General features: G+C 43.0%; 1 protein-coding gene across 2 annotated transcripts in view; it reads right to left on the bottom strand.

Moving 5' to 3' along the window:
- The window catches only part of CRTC3 (CREB regulated transcription coactivator 3), a 105,329-nt gene that overhangs the window by 28,219 nt on the left and 58,574 nt on the right, over positions 1–18,536 (bottom strand). For both annotated transcript variants that reach the window (XM_081230127.1, XM_081230126.1), the window contains exons 3-5: positions 10,686–10,805; positions 2,919–2,980; positions 1,518–1,580 (exon numbers count right to left, since the gene is read on the bottom strand). In XM_081230127.1, the coding sequence (XP_081086253.1) occupies positions 1,518–1,580; positions 2,919–2,980; positions 10,686–10,805 (245 nt within the window). The remainder of the gene's footprint in view (positions 1–1,517; positions 1,581–2,918; positions 2,981–10,685; positions 10,806–18,536) is intronic.

Genomic DNA, 18,536 nt, shown 5'->3' with positions numbered 1-18,536 from the left:
CAAGAGATTTGTAAAAGGTACAACAATGCCACTCTTCTCAGTAAATTTTTTTTGTTTCAGAAAATATAACTGTGCTTCTTAAAAAAAGATATTTATTGACATGTAATGAGTTTATTATTATTTTATTTCTAAATGCATTAATAAGTATCTTCTATAAATCTCTCAATTTAATTTCCAATATCAATAGCGAAATACAAACAAATATACTCACACAAACAAACACTGTTTGAGGGCCTCAATGGCTTTTAAGATTGCAAAGGAGTCTTAAGACAAACATTTTGGGAACCGTTGAACTATAGCAAATTTCTGGAATTCTCCCAGACAGCTCCAATTTATATTTAGCTTCAACTCTAAGAGATATTATTTACTTATCTCATCCAAGGGTCAAACTGTCTGCCATTAAAAGAACTTGTGAGAGACTTGAAATTAATCTAAAATGCTTCTTTGTGGGCTGTTCCAGGTGATGGCCTCCTGTGGCCACCAAGCCATGTGGCTTGATTGTGCACCATGGCTGTGTTGTGTTCAGACAAAGGGAGAGGCGGTTCAGAACCTGCATGAAAAACAGGAAGAGTGTGGACTCTGGGATCAGAGAGCCCTGGGTTCAGATTCTAGCTCCTTTACAGATTCAAAAAGACTCAGGAGAATATCAATCAAATGCAGAGAGACAACTGGGAAAATCTGAATACAGACTGGGTATTAAATAATGTTAGAAATTACTGTTAATTTTGTTAAGTGTAATAATGGCATTGTGGTTATATTTTTTTAAAAAAGGTTCCTATCAGACTTATACTGTTAGATATATTTACAGGTGAAATACTTTATCTGGCCAGTGGTGGGATGGGGGTGTGGGGGACGGCGGGGTAGAAATAGAAGCTGAAGGATGGGCACACGGAATTCTTACAATTATTTTCTTTCCAACTCTTTTTTGTATATGTTAAAATTTTGCACTAATTTTTTTTTTTAATCCCAGTTCCATCACATATTAGCTAAGTGGCCTTGGACAAGTCATTTATAACCTCTTAGAACAGAAACTACTACTCATTCTTGTAGAATGTTATCAGGATCGAAAAAAATGACCTATGTAGAACACTTACCACTGGGGTCCAGCTCAAAGTGATCATTTAATAGCTAATGTATACTGAATACTTACGATTCCCAAGTTCCTTATGTATCTTATTTAATCCTCACAACTACCCCTTGATATTGGTACTGTTATCTCCCTTTTCCAGATGAGTAAACTGAGGCATAGGGAAGCTACATAACTTGCTCAAGGTCACAGAGTAAGAGAGGCAGACCCTGTTATCCACTCAGACCTCATGTTCTCACACTGCTGTAGTGTCCCGAGCAGACGTTCACTACCTGGTGGGAGATTTGGGTTCCTTTTTTTTTTTTAAACACTTCATATAAACACAACTGATATAAACATACTCTGGCAAATGGATGATATATTAGAAAACATCAGGACAATCAAGGTGACTGGCTTAAAGTTTATTTCTACTAGAAAACAAGCCATGTACCTGTTAAGTGCAGATGTTAGCCTGAACCCAGGGTGCTTCTCTTCCTTCCAAGGAGGCTGCTGCCTTTAAAAACCAGAATAACATAAAAAGAAAAAGAAGTTCAATCCACGGGGAGCAAAGGAGAACCTCCAGCCTGGGTTTGAGAACTGGCTCCTCTATTAACCCAGCTGCAAGGCTGACCTCTCCAGCTCCTGTGATTTCTGATTTCCATGATAAAAACTATCACAAATCCATGGGAACAGCAGGAGCAAATGAGATAGCTGGGCACATAACAAGGTTTTTTTTGGTTTTTTTTTTTTTTTTTTAAAGGTTAAACAAGCACCTTTGAATGCCTTTTGAAATGTTTCAAATCTATGACCAGTTCCTCTCTGGGGATGTGAGGTCTTACTCCAGATGTGTGAAAAACTACACCTTGTCACATACCCCGAGTGCGTGGAGTGTGTGCTTGCGGGTGCCTGGCCAGACTGGAAGCAGAAATGCTGCAACCCCACACAGATGCCCATGAAGAGGAATAAAACTGTTACAGTAGCCCAGTTTATGAAACTATGAATCTGACTAATCCTCATGCTCTGGAAAGCCTAAGACAATTTTTCTTGAATACAAATTTTTAGAATCTCAATTTGGAGGTATCCTTTTATGATTTAGAATAAAATATTGTGCTTGCCCTACAACCATGGATCCCAAGATTCTTAAGCGCTACTGAAAACCTACTTGAGGTAGGGGCCAGCTGTCACCCATCTTCATATCGACCTTTTCCAGGTCCTGACTACATTATCCACAGTAAGTGTTGCCAGGGTTTGTCCCGAGAATGGATGGAGAATAGATCTCAACCCAGAGAGCTAAATTTTCTCAATACGTACATTTCAAATGCCTCTTAAATCTGACTAGGTGATCTGAAAATGATACCATGTATCCACCGGATGTAACAATCTTTTCAGTTAATTTTATATTCTGTCACCCTCAGTATTCAAAAACACTCAACGTTTTGGTATATATTCTCTATATACAAAAATACTCAGAGAGGCCCTAGGTCAAATCCACTATGCAAATTAGTTTTAGGAACTTACTAAAGCCTTACGTTTCTTTCAGTAGCTTATCAAGACACGTTATATATTCAAATATAAGAATAAAAAATCAGAGTATTATGTTGGTAATTGTATTCGAAATGTGTTTCTATTTGGTCTTTAAAATGAAGATCTAGATTGATTTAAATAACTTAATTTTAGACTTTCATATAAGTCTATGATTATACATGGAAAGACTTAAGTTTTATAAGAGAAGACAAGAGTCTGTGCTTTAGATTAGAAATTTCTAAAACAACATTCAAGGCAGATACAATAAAGTGAAACCATCCAAAAATAGCACATGCTCCTCCTATCTTTGAAAATAAGGCTTGCTTACCTTGGCCAACTCTCATCCAGGGGCTGCGAGGCGTAATTAGCTCCAAATGTACTACCATCAAAGTAGAATTTTCAATAAAGGAAAAATATAATGAATGGAAAGTTGAAGCATAACTAAGAGGCTGGAATCGTGGGGGAGTTCAACAACTTTTTTGGCTCTTATCTTTATCTCTACACCCGACATCTCTTCCTCCATGCTTTGTCTTATCAACTTCCTCTGGAAAAATCTATTCTATCTTCTAACCAGTGCCATCTTTGCATGATTCACATGGGGTGTTTCTTTTTTTTTTTCTGCCTGCCCAACATCTTTTACTTTCAAGAACTGCTTCCACCCCGACCCGAAACCTGGTAAAGCTGTCATTCTGTGTGGGCCTGCCTGCCCCACAAAATGTACACAGACCCAGTATTTCCAGTCAAGGTAACTTATCCCCCTGTGACTGGTTCAGGGGTGGGCTCATGATACAAACAAGGGGGAAAAGGAGTGCCCCCAGCTGAGGTGGTGAGCCCAAGGACCACGTGGACCTGGGTTTCTCTCCCTGGAAGTCAATTCAGAGGTAGCACCTCACAGATACTGAATCTCGATGCTATTGTACAAACTCCTGGATCTAGCCCCTTGGGCTTCTAGTGACATAAGCCAATAAATTTCCTTTTTTCCAAGTTGAGGGTTTCTGTTTCTTATAACTAAAAGAGAGCAGCATTAGGTTTGTGGAGAAATGTGAACTTCCTTGGGTTGTCAGGAGCCCTGTTTTATAATTTCTGTATTCTTCACTGGGTCTAGCCTGCCTTGGAACATATTCCAGGTGAAATGGAAATATGGAAAAACAAATGTGATGCTACACTATACATGCTGAGCACAGTAGAGCCGTTTTGGTTAATTTAGTTAATTATACCTATAGAATAGACTTCTTAAAACATTTTAAATCATATTATTCTCCTGCTAAAAAATCTTCAATGATTCTGTATAAAAGAAGCCATCATCAGCTAGGGCTCAGAAGGAAATGGGAACCAACAGAGAAGGACCCTATCCTACAGACAGAATCTGGCATTAGTAAAACATGGGCACTAATGAACTCTTCATGAAATATTTCCTTTGCCAGAAGCATTAAGATCACAAGGTTCACTTCCTGTGTATTAGTTTTATCATGTCTAGTTACCTTCTTTCTTAATCTGAATCTTAGTCAAGGCAATAAAACAGAGATATTTTCAAAAGAGAGACCAGATGTTTCTTCAACACCAAATATTAGGCTGAATGTATGCAAAGTACAGATGAGAACAGACTGCAGAAGGAGACAGAAGAGGAAAAGGTGATAAAGAAATAAGAAGGCCCTCTGAGAGGAAGCACATCAGTATCTCTGTTGGCAGAGCCATTAGGGAGAAGGCATTGAGCCTTTCTCTTTCCTGCAGAGTTTGATGAATCTCTGTCCAGAAAAGATAAATTTCAGAGGCAGAAGTTTACCACTTCCCTCAGGACACTGCCACCCTTAAAGTCCTTAATCCACTTATCTGGCACCTGTAATACAAATTAGAACGCAGTGGTGTAATAGTACTGCAATGACCAAACATCGATTATTTCAATGTTGAGGTCTAAGCCAGCATTTTAGCCTTTCTGATGTATATTAACAACATGGAAATATAGTAAATTCCTGAAATTTTAATATGAGTAGGCTGAGGCATCAAAAGTTAAAAGATGTGACCTCTGAGCTCTCCCAATTCTCACCATTCACATCTCACTTAATGGATATTCGGAAACCCAACAACTGTTGGCACCAAGAGAACCACTAACGTTAGTAACCACTAATGTCAATAGCTTACAGCTAAACTCAACAGAAGAAAACCTAGAAAAGGTTTATTTGTTCTTCTGAAGATTTCAGAAAACTTTGCTCAGGTGGCTTTAATTACTCTACAACGCTAATATGTCCTAAAGAACATCCTAAAGACAGAAAAAATACCCTTATCTGTAAACTTGAATTTACCATTTAATTCAACAAACATTTCTAGAGTGCTTGCTAGCTGCCAGCAAACAAACAGAACAGTAGCAGAGGTGACAGGGTTTTTAACAAGCCAGATCAGCTCCTCACCCAGTACTACATTAGTTAAACCTAGGTCAAAAAACAGTCCCACAGGGACTTCCCTGGCGGTCCAGTGGTTGAGACTTTGCCTTCCGGAGCAGGGGGTGCAGGTTTGATCCCTGGTTGGGGAGCCAGGACCCCACATGCCTCGCTGCCAAGGAGCCAAGGCATGGAATGGAGGCAGTATTGTAGCAAATTCAATGAAGACTTTAAAAGTGGTCCACATTAAAAAAAAAAATACAAAAACAAACAATCCCACATTATAATGGGCCTTTTTATTTATCCCCCTGTGCACTCCTTTTCTGGCTCCTCCTCTTCTGCCTTCAACCCTGATGGTCCAGAGTTTCTGTGGCCTCACAGCCTCTCAGCCCACATCTGCTTACACTGCTCTCAAAAGGACAGGATGGGGAGAAGGGTCTCAGTATCATGGGTGCCATGTAGAGTGGGAGCAGGGCGAGAGGCTGGGGACTCCGGGCACAGCCACTTTGGGAAGAGTGTCCTGCCTTCCATGCTCACCTTGGTCGGTCCCACCCATGCCTCTGGCTCCATCCATCATCCATAGTCCAGTAACTCATAAATCCATACCTCCAGCTCCCAACAGTTCTCATGAACTTCAGTCTCAAATTTCCAACTGCCTACTCAGCTTCTCCACCAAAAGTACCTAAAACCCACTCATCATCTTGCCTCTCGCCTGCTTGTCTTGTTAGGAGTCCATCGTATGTAATGGAGGGTGCCGTCCACCCAGGTGCTCCAGGTGGAAATGCCAGTCATCCCGGGCATCTCTCTCCCCAAGTCCCTGCAGTTCTGTAGTGGAAAATCCTTCCCCTAGTGTTCCTGCCTCAGTCCATCGACAAGGGGACTCCTGCTCCTTCTCAGCTCGGGGAGTGTCAGAGGGAAAGTTCTCACGCACTCTTTCCCAAAGGAAGGGGAGTAGCCCTTCTGTTGATATGACAGGACACCTGCTGGCCCATTTCCCCGTGGGTGGGGTCACTGAGCCTCAGAAGCTCCAAACAAGTCCGACCCTGTCTCTTTCTTGTGCTGCCTGCTCGTGGCTGGTGAGCACAGCCAGGTTCTTCTTTTGGCTTCCTGTTCCCATGAGGTAAGGGCACCTGGGGAAGGGCTCAGGAACTGCCTTCTTGAGCAGCCTGGGGGAGACCATGTTATCTCCTGCCCTCTGTAGCTCCATGTTCTTCCAGGCACAGAGTTTGTGGGGCAGGTTCATTATGGTCCATGCAGCTGGCGGGGTAAGTGAACTCCAGGTCTGGCGGGTTAATAGAACCCACCCACCAAGACAAGTGCCAGAGTCAGATTTAACATATAAAACTGACCACAATTTGGTTCCTTCCTAATTTCTCAACCATGTCTTCACCATCACTCAACTTCCTCTTATCCTTTTATCTCCAACTATGTCCTACCAGAATACATCTAAAAGTCAAACATGAAGGGAGGTACATGAGTGAGATCTTTTTTGAGTCCCTATGTGTATGAAAATGTCTTCCTGTTTACCTCAGCACGTGAGTGACAAATAGGCGGCATGTGGGATTTTGAAGTCTAACTATTTTCCCCTTAAAACTCTAAAAACTAGCATTTCCTTATCCTCTGAGATGGAAATCCTTAATGGGCGTTACGTAAAAACTGGGTTTTGTGATCAAGTAAGTTTTGGAAACCCTGGATTAAAGACAAGAAGTTTCTTAACTGCCAGGCTTCTCAGAGCCCTAATATAAACTGTGAAGCTTCAAGAAGATACAGAGAACCCAACATTTCTCAAATATAATAGGCAGTGCATTTCAAAGAAACAGTGTTCTATAAACTGACATCCTAAAATTTTCATCTCATTGTATGAAAAGAATCAAAGCAAGGCCTGTTCCAAAGAGGAAACCCATTCCTAACTTTGGCGGGTCTTAAGGCATCTCTTCATGACTGTTCACCCTAGTTTTCTGGACACAATATACTCTCAAACCTTGTTGGGAATGTAAATCAGAAAATTTCTAAACATTTGTTTTTCTTTCTTCCTAAAAACACATCTCTTTTAGAGGAAGGTGCTTCTTATGATTCTTCAGTGTGTCCCCCTTTTCTTCAATGTATTACCCACAGGTCTGAGATAATATTATATTTGCTGTAAATTTATGTTAATAGTTCAGAAATTCAACAGGATGGTGTTGGGGATACATGTTTGCTGCCTTTGAGGAGTGAGAAGGGCTGCTGAAGACACGAGCAGCTGCAGGAAGGTAGGAGAGCCTCTCCTCTGAGTTCTCAGGCCCAGGCCCCCAGCTGGGGACCAGGCAGCACCTCTCCGCTGCCCTGAGTGCAGCCCCAGGCCAGATCTCAGGTGGGCAGTGCCCTGGTCTCTGCTTGTGGCGGCCCCCATGCCAACAGCAGAGCCCAGAGCCCACTGTGCCAGCCTTCCCTGCTATGATGGCCGCCCACTGCCTACCGCGGGAGGAATGCCCTTGTGCCAGGTCTCCGCTGCTTGTGGCTGCCCACACTGTTAACAATGTTCATTTGAGATCATAGGACTGAACCCTTCTCTAAGCCAGTGTGCGCGTTCTAAAATAACACCCAAGCCAAGAAACAGCTGGAAGAAGAAAATTCTGAATACATTTCTTCTCTTTGTTCTAGCAAAGATTCAAACCGGTGTTAATACTTCCGAATAATAAAACTTCATTAAGGAGGTAATAGACTGGTGAGAAAGGCAACCATTTTAAGCAGATTATTGCAAAATCAAATGAATGCAGGCCAGGAGAGGAAAGATGGAATTGCAGCCCTCTTCCCCATCTTCTCCTGAATATATTCATATCTTCGACATAAAATCATCCCACTTTTATATTTTACTAGGAGCTCAAGGTCCCTTGATTCTTCAAGAGACTCGCTGTTTATTCATGGGCAGGCCTACGCTAAAGAACTCTTTTGAGTCAGCAGATGTCAGTCTCAGGACCCCCGTTAGGTGCTTCAGAGAGACATCTCATGGTCTGTGAATCAGACTTGTACTGTCTGATGAACAACTTTAATTCATCTGTATATTTATTTGGTTCTTGCTTCTCCTGCCCTTAGGAATTGATCTGCTTTGCTGCTGCTCTCATGAGTTGACCCGTATACACAGTCAAGTTCTAACCTATGACTTATTACCTGAAAAGAGATAGAGTCACCTGAACACACAGTGAAGTCTTCCCTCCGGCACTTTGCACAAGCTGTTCCCTCCGCCTGAAACATCTTCTCCCGGCTGTCTTCCTCCCTGCATATCACAACCACCTGAAGTTATTTTCCTTTAATAATTTTTTCTTTTCTTTTTTTTTTTGACCTGTTTGTTGTCTGTCATCTCCCACAGGACTGTAACTCAAGAAGGCAGGGACACGTCTGTCTCATTCAGCTCTGAGTCCCCAGTGCTTAGAACAGTACCTTGTACAGAGAAGGGGCTCTGTGAATACCTGTTAAATAAATAAACATGCTACCCCCTCACTTGTTACCTATCCTTCAAGCCTCAGATTTTCCTCTGGGATGCCTTCTCCGTCTCCCCAAGACTGCTGTAGGCTGTGCTCCTCTGAGCTTGCACAGCCCCTACGCTGCATCACCTGCAGCTTGCCACACTGTGCTGACACCGTTCGCTTGCCCAGCTGCCTCTCCCACTGAGCAACAAGCAACTTGAGGGCAGGGACTACGTTACGTTTCCCATGATATCTAGAGTGTCTAAATGGTGCCTAACACTAACTGTTGTTAAGTGAATGAACATTTTCCTCTGTTGCTTTTCTTCAATCTCCTCCTCTTCTAGACAGTCCTCTAGTTTAAAAAGCTGTGAGTACATGCATATATTTAGACTATACTTGCTGCAAAAAGGATTTGAGATAGCTATAAATATATCTATATGTATTATAATATTTAGAGAGAACACCTACAAGGGAAAGAGGGAATTGAGAATTAGAAAAAGATATAATGTTAGTTACATCAAGAAACACTCTTTTACTTGAAAATTCCAAGCAATTTAGACAGTGGTTCCAGGTACTACTCCACCCGCACACGTGTGAATTAGCTGAAGTACTGCCTGAATTCTCCTTTCCTTTTGCATTCTATGTAAAAGTTATTACACATTCCAGAAAGGAATTTGAGGGGTACTGGTGGTTAAATGGTAGAATTCTCGCCTCCCAGAAAGAAATTGGAAAAATCAGTTATCAACTTCATTTTCCCTGATAATGGTCACATAATATACAAAATTAGAAGTCAAGGTATCTCAATGGACCAAATGTGGTGTGTCCCTGGGGGTGGAAGAGAGGAGAAGTAAACATTCATTGCCTCACATTGACAGAAAACTGCAAGAAGCCCAAGGGCAAGAGAAGCAGTGGTTTCCTCTGTGCGACCCCCACCCCCACCCCGCAACTCCTCCCAGGGGGTCTCTCTTGAGTGTGGTCCTGGGGACCACTGAGTGCTGTAGCGAGGGAGGGGCTCAGGCTGGGGGGTCAGCTTGACCTGGGCTGAATCTGGGCCCCTCCAACCTCAGCAGTGGAATTTTGGGCAAGTTACTCTGACGCTCAGTTTCCTCATTGGAAAATGGGGGTTAAAAAAAGTAAACTGCTCAGTAAGTATTGAGGACTAAATGACATATGAATTGCCCAGCACAGTGTCTGGCATGGTTAGGTGCTCAGCAAACATAAGCGTCCTCCCCCCACTTCCTGGTTTCTAGGCTGGTGAAGCGAACTCTACCATCACTGCCAGGAATCCAGCTCTGCAGTAAGACTTACCCCGCCTTTCTCGTCTTCCTCCACCCCTGCGGGTGAGAAGAGTGAAGTGAGAATGCAGGCCCTCCTCCCACAAAATCCAGCTCAGGTCTGTTTCCAAAAGCCCTGAGCACAATGCTGGACCCCCAGCAGCACACCCCACTCTGGCCTCATAAATAAAATTGTCAGATGAATTCACAATCTCCTTTTCTTTCTTCCTACTTAATAGCATAGAATTTGGTGTGAGTGAATATCACTAGGTAAGATTTTCCTAAATACCAGCTTTATATTTCAGTTGTCATCTATTGAGTTTGAAACTCCATAAATAGAAAATCATATAAAATTTCTTCTGTAAGTTCTAGCAGCAGGTCAGTGGGTCAACAGAAATAAAAACAAATCACCTATCTGACTGTTTGTTTTAGCTAGACAGATTAAATCTATCTAACCTGATTCAAAGTCATGTTTAATTCTGACTTTGCTGATTTCTGAAGAAAATGCTGAGAAGGCCTTGCAATGGGGCTGAATTACATGTTGTTTATGTTCAGTTACTTCATTAAACTGAACTTTATTGACACTTTCATAAAGTAAACACCTACAATGATCCTTCCAATTTTTACCTGTGGAGATGTTTCTGGTTTCCAACTCACTTATTTTTATTGCCTCCGTTCATCAGATAAAATTAAGATTTTGGGGCTTCCCTGGTGGCGCAGTGGTTGGGAGTCCGCCTGCCGATGCAGGGGACACGGGTTCGTGCCCCTATCCCGGAAGATCCCACATGCCGCGCAGCGGCTGGGCCCGCGAGCCATGGCCGCTGAGCCTGCGCGTCCGGAGCCTGTGCTCCGCAACGGGAGAGGCCACAGCAGTGAGAGGCCCGCGTACAGCAAAAAAAAAAAAAAAAAATTAAGATTTTGAGGCCAAAGGGGAATGACAGGGAAGATACATCCTGAAAACCTTTCAAAACTTATCCTCTCCTCAGACAATGAAAAAGGATATTTGTCGTCCTGGCTTGTCCCCAGACCGTCGGTGGAGGGGGTGGAAGCGGGTCCGGGACGGCCTCTCCACCAGCCCGTGGTGGCGGGTTCCACGCACGCTGTCAGCTGGGTGGAACGCCGGCTGCGGAGAGAAGGAAGAGAGTTGGCCTGTGACCGTGACATTGCCACTCACCCTCAAGAACACCAACTGATCACAACAACAGATGACAAGGCTGACTTTATAATTTTACTGGTGTCTATGACTGTGCCTTGAGTCAAGGTAAATAAAATGCAGCACATGGAGCTATTTCTACATCATTACAGAATAATTTAAAATAGTGTTTAGGGTGTGAAGATGAAAGCTGAAAGAATGATATATTAAAAGTTGTCACAATTTAGAGACTATGGATTCATACATCAATCCCAGGAACTGGGAGATAAGCATGAAATGTAAAAGAGGTATACTTAAGACAGAAACGAACTGAGTACCTACAGCGTGCAGTGTGCAGAAACATAGATGTGGCATCCAGAAATAAAATGGAATACCTACTGGGGACTGGGGACTACTTGCTCTATACGGTGTCTTTTTATATTTTTGATTGACTCGACAATGTTTAAAAATTCAGGTTTGGGGCTTCTAGTGAAAAATCTGAACATCTTGGCCACACTGGTCCCAAATTCCCACTTGGCAATGGGGACTGAAATTGAGAGTAGCTGCTCTCTGCAGGTGGGACACCGGACCACTCACTTCTTACGTTAGACATCTGAGTTTGTGACCCGAGTCAAGGTGAGAAAAAAGAATACTACCTGAATACAAGTGGGAAACAAGTCATTATCAACTCATTACACCCCAAATGGCACAAATGAAAATACAAACAGATTAAAGATAAATCCATGGTCAATAAATACAAAGTCTTTTATTAATGGAGGCTTGGGTGACATTCTTAACATTTTTGAGCTTGGCATCATAAAAGGCCACCTTTTTTTTGTTTTTAACATCTTTGTTGGAGTATAATTGCTTTAAAGTGCTGTGTTAGTTTCTGCTGTATTACAAAGTGAATCAGCTATATGCATACGTATATCCCCATATCCCCTTCCTCTTGCGTCTCCCTCCCATCCTCTTTATCCCACCCCTCTAGGTGGTCGCAAGCAAAAAACCAAATCCTAGGCTGGACCATTCTACCTCACATAATGGGGCAATGTGTATACAATATTATGCCAGAGATGTTTGTGAAATACATGAAAACAGATTTTCTTTTATGTAAATTGAATCATATGTCAAATACCTAGCTTACTATGAAAGGAATCCTTTGACGGAGTATGTCTTTCTGGGGGAGCTTCTTTTAGTTAAGAATTGGTCGCTAATTTTTCTTTGTTAAACACACAGATTTTCTCATGTTGGACTTGGGAATGACTCCTATTTCTCCCGAGTGGACTGATAAAATGTCTGGACTAGTTTAGTTGAACAGTTCTGTCAACAAAGGGTCCCAGGTCCCAGCCTGTCTCAGTTCTTCTCTATTTTTACAATCCAAATCTATTAACTCCTAAAATAAAGAGATCTTACTGAGGAACAACCCCTGGTACTGGAAGAAAAATATCCATTGTGATAGGTAAGGTGGATGTTGATCTCAGACAAGAGAGCACACTAGTCTAGGGAGTGACAAATTGAAACATCTTTGTTAATCAAGAGGATGAATACCCAAGGCACACTTTATCAGGACCTGCTTACACAGTAGACATAATTTTAAGAGACAGATTACTTTGTTCCAGGATAAAAGAAGAGGGAGGACTCTCTGGTAATAAAATCACACGAATGTTAACTGTACTTGAAAACAACATTTTCCTCTAGGAGTCATAGAGCACAACTACTGCCAGACTGAGCTCCCAGAGGCCAGCCTACAGAAGGGGCACTGAGGGTCTTTAGAAGGGGATCCAAGGGGACTTCCCTGGCGGTGCAGTGGTTAAGACTCTGTGCTTCCACTGCAGGGGAACTGAGATCCTGCATGCCGCACGGCGTGGCCAAAATAATAAAATTAAAAATTAAAAATAAAGGGGGGGGATCCAAAAAGCAGAAAGCTCTTGGAATGTCTTCTGGACTTCCTATTACACATATATTTTCTATTTACACTTGCCTGTTTTGCCTTAACCCCTGCTGGCCCAGGTCCTCTATTATTACTTGGACTCAGTGTGTGTGTATGTGGAGGGGGGAAATCTCTGGCCACATTTGAAATTTCCTTCTCTTCCTCACCGTGGAACAAGTTCAACTCTCTGCCCCTGTAGTAGCTGATCTTCTTCCAAACTACATTTGACTTTAGCCCTCTCAACTCACAAGGCCTTGCCCATCAAATGAATTAGAGCAGTTCAGCCCAGGAAGCTGGAACTGGAGGAGGTTTCACAGTGAAGGAGTCTGTTAAACACTATGGTGTTTGGTAGTTGGCCTAAGTCTCTGGATCCCAAAAAGCTAGGGACAAACAGACACACAGTTCTCCTGTTCCTACCAACTTCCAATCTCGTCCTTGATAAGAGCTAAAATTCTGTTATTTAAAAATGTATTTCTTAAGCTAACTTTAATACAAAAAAGAAATAAAACCCTACCACCCTGAAGGTCAAGTACTTCATTTTTTCTGTTCCTTTTCAAGTTTTATCCATAGTTTTTACATGGTGGTACCCATAGCACATTTATTTTTGTGATCTATTTTCCGTACTTAACATTTTATAAACAATCTTCCATATATTATGTAATCCTTACAGCTATTAATTCAATAAGCATACAGTATTTCATTTCCAACGTTCATAAGGCCAAAACTCCATTATACAGTTCAAAGAACTTGTGGTTTGGAATCAAAGAAAACAGTCTCAGTCCAGAATCTTTCACTTACTAACAAGTTACTTGATCATCTGATAACTTCCTCACAGGCTTGTTGAGAAAACGAAATTAGATTATGTGTGTGAAAGCTGCCTTATCCCAAGGATACTGGGTGTTACAGACTGAATTGTGTCCCCCAGAATTTGTGCATTAAAGCCCTAATCCCCAATGTGACTGTATTTGGAGATGGGGCCTTTAAGGAAGTAATTAAGGTTAATTGAGGTCATAAGGTAGGATCTAATCCATAGGGCTGGTGTCCTTTTGAGAAGAGGAAGAGACACCAGGAGGACACGCACACAGATGAAAGGCCATGTGAGGACAAAGCAAGAAGGCAGCCATCTGCAAGCCAGGAAGAGAGTCCTCAATAGAAACCAACACTACCAACACCTTGATTTTGAACTTTGCAGCCTCCAGAACTATGAAAAAATAAATTTCTGTTGTTTAAGCCACCCAGTCTGTGGTATTCTATTAGGGAAGGTCAAGCAGGCCAATACACTGGGCATCAGAAGGAGGATGGATATCCAGGTGGTGGGACACTGGAGAGCATCTTGTTAAAGGTGAGGCCACCCTGCAGAGCCCTTCTGTGGACAGCAGGAGTGACATCATCGTTAGGGGCATCCTCCAGCATTCTGAGCCTCCCACACCCATCTGCTGCCCATGCCATGTCACCTCTGAAAGCTGCAACCTGGGATGAATGCCTGAAAAGAATGTTGGCAGGGCCTTGTGACTTGCTTTAATCAATGGATCATGAGCACACGTGATATACATCTTGTCCAAACAGAAACTCTCACACCCTTCCTTCTGCCATGAGAATGCCATGTCCCAAAGAGCAGATGCTGCTTCAACCTCAGTTGCAGAAGGGGAAGATACAGGGAGGAGGGCACAGCAGGGAATATGAGTGAAAAACAAAGGTTTGCTGAAAGTCCCAGAGTTTTTGAATTGGTTGGTACTGTAGCAAAGCTGACTGATATGGCAGTGATGGCAGAGAGACTGCAGTGAGATGGAGAGTCCTGCTTTCCATGAAGAGCAACAAGCCAAGTGTAAAGTCAAAAGATCCTGCAAATTGGTGCCTACATGTTTTAAGGAGGGCCTCAGGCTCAGGTTCTGACAAGCACCACCCTATCTGAAAACGTGGGACCCAGACGCTAAGCAGAGAAGAGAGGACTCCTGCGCACCCGTATACAAAAGCTCCTCCACACTGATATCTGGGATCTGGTGCTGGACTACGCATAGGTAGACCGAGCACATTCTTAGGATACAAGCAAGAAAAGGGCAACACAGAAGAGGAAGACTCTATTTGAGAGACTGTCCAATAACATTCAAAGTATTCATTGTGGGAAAAATCAGAATTTAGCTGGATTTCCTTATCCTTTTGTTTGTTTGTTTGTTCTGGATGGCTTAATAGTTTTTATTCTGAAATACATAGGGATGGGAGATCCAATAACCTCTTCAAGGCCCGGGCCAGCACTGGTCTTACTGCAGGGCCCCAGGCACTAGAAAGTGGATGGGAACGGCACATGGGGAGCGGCAGTGTCCTTGCTGGCTGTCTGAGATAATGCAGGGGTGAGGTTGCACCAGGAGGCTCAGTAGGAACCTGAGCAGTGAAGGGGTGGCCAGAGAATTCTGTTTCACATTGTGACTGAACTGCCAGGGCCTGAGCATGGTGAGGAATGACCGAGTGGTAACCCAAGGCAGGGGAAAGGTGGATTCTGGGCTTAGGTCCCCAAATCTGAGAGAGGGTAGACTAGGTGGAGCACAGACCAAACACCAAGGTTCCATGAACCTCAACAGTGAAGGACAATGAGGCCGGGGCGGGAGGGTACAGGTGCTTCCTGAGTTGGCAAGTAGCTAGCCATAGGCAATTCTTAGTTTCTGTGACTGGGCTTTGTGGGGAGGAGGCGAATTCAAAGCAGTTCAAGGTACTTCTGGGAATTGAATGTCCACTTGCAGAGAGCCCCCGTCTCAGGCTCTCCCCGCTTTGCAGGATTGCATGCTCCTGATTGTTTCTGAAAATACCTCTACGTGGATGGCAAATTGGTTCAGGTTTCCAGGTATTACGGTGGCTGATAGAGCAGGGGTGACATGGCTAATGCTGATAGCAGAACTCTTTCCGACGTGAAACAGGACACGTGAATCCTCCAAAAGAAGCAGCGTTGTGGATTTGCAGGGCAACGGCAGACAGGACCACACTCTCAGAGCACTCCCCCAGGGACCGAGACCTCACGCAGGTGTCTTGACATGCAGCACCATCTGCAGTCACCTCACATCACCTGTGAAAGCTGCAGCCTGGGGTGAATGGCTGAACGTGGCAGCTGGATTTCCCTACCTTTCCTGGGAGGAAGATTACTTCCTCTAATTAGACACTATTGATCTATCAATGTGACCTACATTTGCATTGATTCTTTTAGCAGACGTACCGCATCACTGGCAGATCATTAAGTTTGTGGCTAATTAGAAACCCCAGATCTTTCTTACATGACTAACAAACCACAAGCAGATTCCTACTACTAAGCCCATGTTTAGTCATGAAATGAGCTAAGTTTGAGAATTGGAGAGTTGTTTATTGCCAACTCAAGGAGACTGTCATTATTGAAGGTATATATGCTATAGCATATTCTTTATACGTGAATGACCAAGCCACACTTCTTTCTTGCAGCAAAATCAATTCTCGCTTACAGCTGTATTTCTATACGATGTTATTAAAAGCAGGAAAAATGTAATTTGCAACTTCTCTCAAGTGAAATATAGACTTGTAAATGCTAGTAGGATGACCAAGTACATTCCTGAATTGTAAGAAGTTCTACTGAGTTTTTAAAAATATATTTAAAACATTTGAGAAGACAGAGATTAAGCATATTAATGGTTCCTTTGCAAAGTCTTGATCCAGAATACCATAACCTCAGTATCTTTACAAGGGGATGCCCAATCACTATTCTCAAACAGAAACAATTCTACATGAGACAACTCTCAGCAGCTTCATTTGTAGACATTATGATAACTAAAGCGCAAGAAAAAAAAAAATTCCTGTCAGAGCAACAGATATTTTTCTGGAATACCACTGTCAATACTAGAAATACATATTGACAGGAGTTGCACTGGATGTGATGATACCATTATTTTACGGTATGAGGACAATGTGCTAGCCTGAACCAGGGGTCATTTATGTGACAACTTCACCCATCTCAGCAGAAAACCAGGAAGCAAAGAGAGTCTCCAAGCAACAAAAACAGAACCCTCCAGGAGAGCACTTGGAAGGGAGCCCCTCAGGGTCTCCACTACACCTTACCTGAGCCTAATAAACTGGACCACCTGGCTTTTCAGCCCAGAGCAGGTGAAAATAAGGTGGGGATGAGCAACACAAGGGAACAGGGGCTGCTGGCTTATCAGAGTGATAAGCAAAAGGACTGCTGACCATGATGGAATCCAGCTCCGTGCTTTCCTTCTACAGATGAGAAACCAGGACGCAGAGAGATGAAGTGATTTTTCTCACGGTCACACAGCCTGGCAACTTGAACTCAGGATTCTGAGCCTCCTTCAGGGTTCTCTTCACCTCACCATTTTGCCTCCTTTGTTCAGTCGCCCACATAAAATTTTTGAGACTGTAAGTGGATTTTTGCTGACATATACAGAAAAAATAAAAAATATTTTTCCAGAAATGTTCCAGACAAAATTCTATTATGTTCTCATAAATCTACTGATGACCCAAGATTCAATTAAAGGGTAAGAGCCCTGCTAGGGTATCTGGCTATCTTGCAGTATAAACAGCATACTTACCTTTTATATTGGATCCAACAGTCTCATTTGGGGTAAGTGTCCGACAATATTTTAGAAAGGTTAGCTACAAGTCCCAAGGCTATTTATTGACCTTCCCATGCTTCTCCTATAGAATTAAAATGCTATCTCAATCCTTCTAAATTCCTCTATATATTTGAGCCCCCATCTGTTTCCCTCCTCCCCAGTAGAGCTAGAGGTGGAACAGGAGACTGGGTAGAAGTTTAACAGATCATAAAGGCACTACTAGACATGGTGTGTTAATGCTTGGCTCTGAGGTCACCCTCGCACTCACTAATTTGCTCTACAGGACCTCCAGCCCGCCCACAATGCTGTTTAGCTCTTCTTTCGTTCATGAAAGACTAACCCCTGGTTCTGAATACATTTCTCTGGGGGAAGAGTGGAGACTTTAAAAGGGCAGGAAGGCAGATTCCCTGAGTTTGTAGCGCTTCTTATTTATATGCAGGCTATAGTTAATGGACGATGTTATAGGTCCCCTCTTTTAAAAAGAGTCGAACAAAGGGACAACTGTGCCTCTCTTGGGAACCCAGCTGGAGATCATTCCAGCCACAGCCAGGGCTTCCTCTGGTTCTCATGATGAAGGGAGGGAGGGAGTCAGGAAGACCTGCCCACTGCAAAGAAGAGGCTATTAATTCACTCCCTGGGGGCTAAATGGAGCATTTTAATTCTACCTTACAAAATGAGCGGAATAAAAAGGATTTCATAGCTTGGTTAGAGACTCTATTATATCACCATCAAAACAAAACGAAACAAAACCACCTTAAAATGTAATTCAAAATACTTTACAAATCTCCAGGATCAGACGTGCCAGCGCTCTGCCAGCCTTCCCTGACCTCAGCTCCCCAGCCTCTTCCTTTGCCTTCTGCAGTGTCAGAATTGGGCAGCAGCTGGTGCTCAGCCACGCCAGAGGGCTAGATCTTGAGTTCACAAAACTGTAAGGCTCCTAACTTCTGGGAATAAGGTCAGGCTTTTCTCCCAGCAGTCGGCAAGTGCTACACTATCTTCAGGCTGGTCTTAGTCCAGTCTCACAGGGTACTTTGACTCTCAGGGCCCCTGAATCACCTGAGTGGGTGGTTTTAATTTTATTTTTAACATTGAGACTATGCCTTTTTTTGCCAACTGAATTTGGGATCCAATCTTCTCCCAAGGACCAAATGGGTCCTGCTGTAAGGATGAAAAGAAGCTACAAAGAGCAAAGCAGAGCAGAGAAGGTGC

This window comes from Mesoplodon bidens, assembly GCF_964165515.1.
Source record: "Mesoplodon bidens genome assembly, chromosome: 3".
In the NCBI taxonomy this organism is placed as follows: domain Eukaryota; kingdom Metazoa; phylum Chordata; class Mammalia; order Artiodactyla; family Ziphiidae; genus Mesoplodon; species Mesoplodon bidens.
The sequence above is the reverse complement of the archived record's forward strand: the minus strand, read 5'-3'. Positions and strand labels throughout refer to the sequence as shown.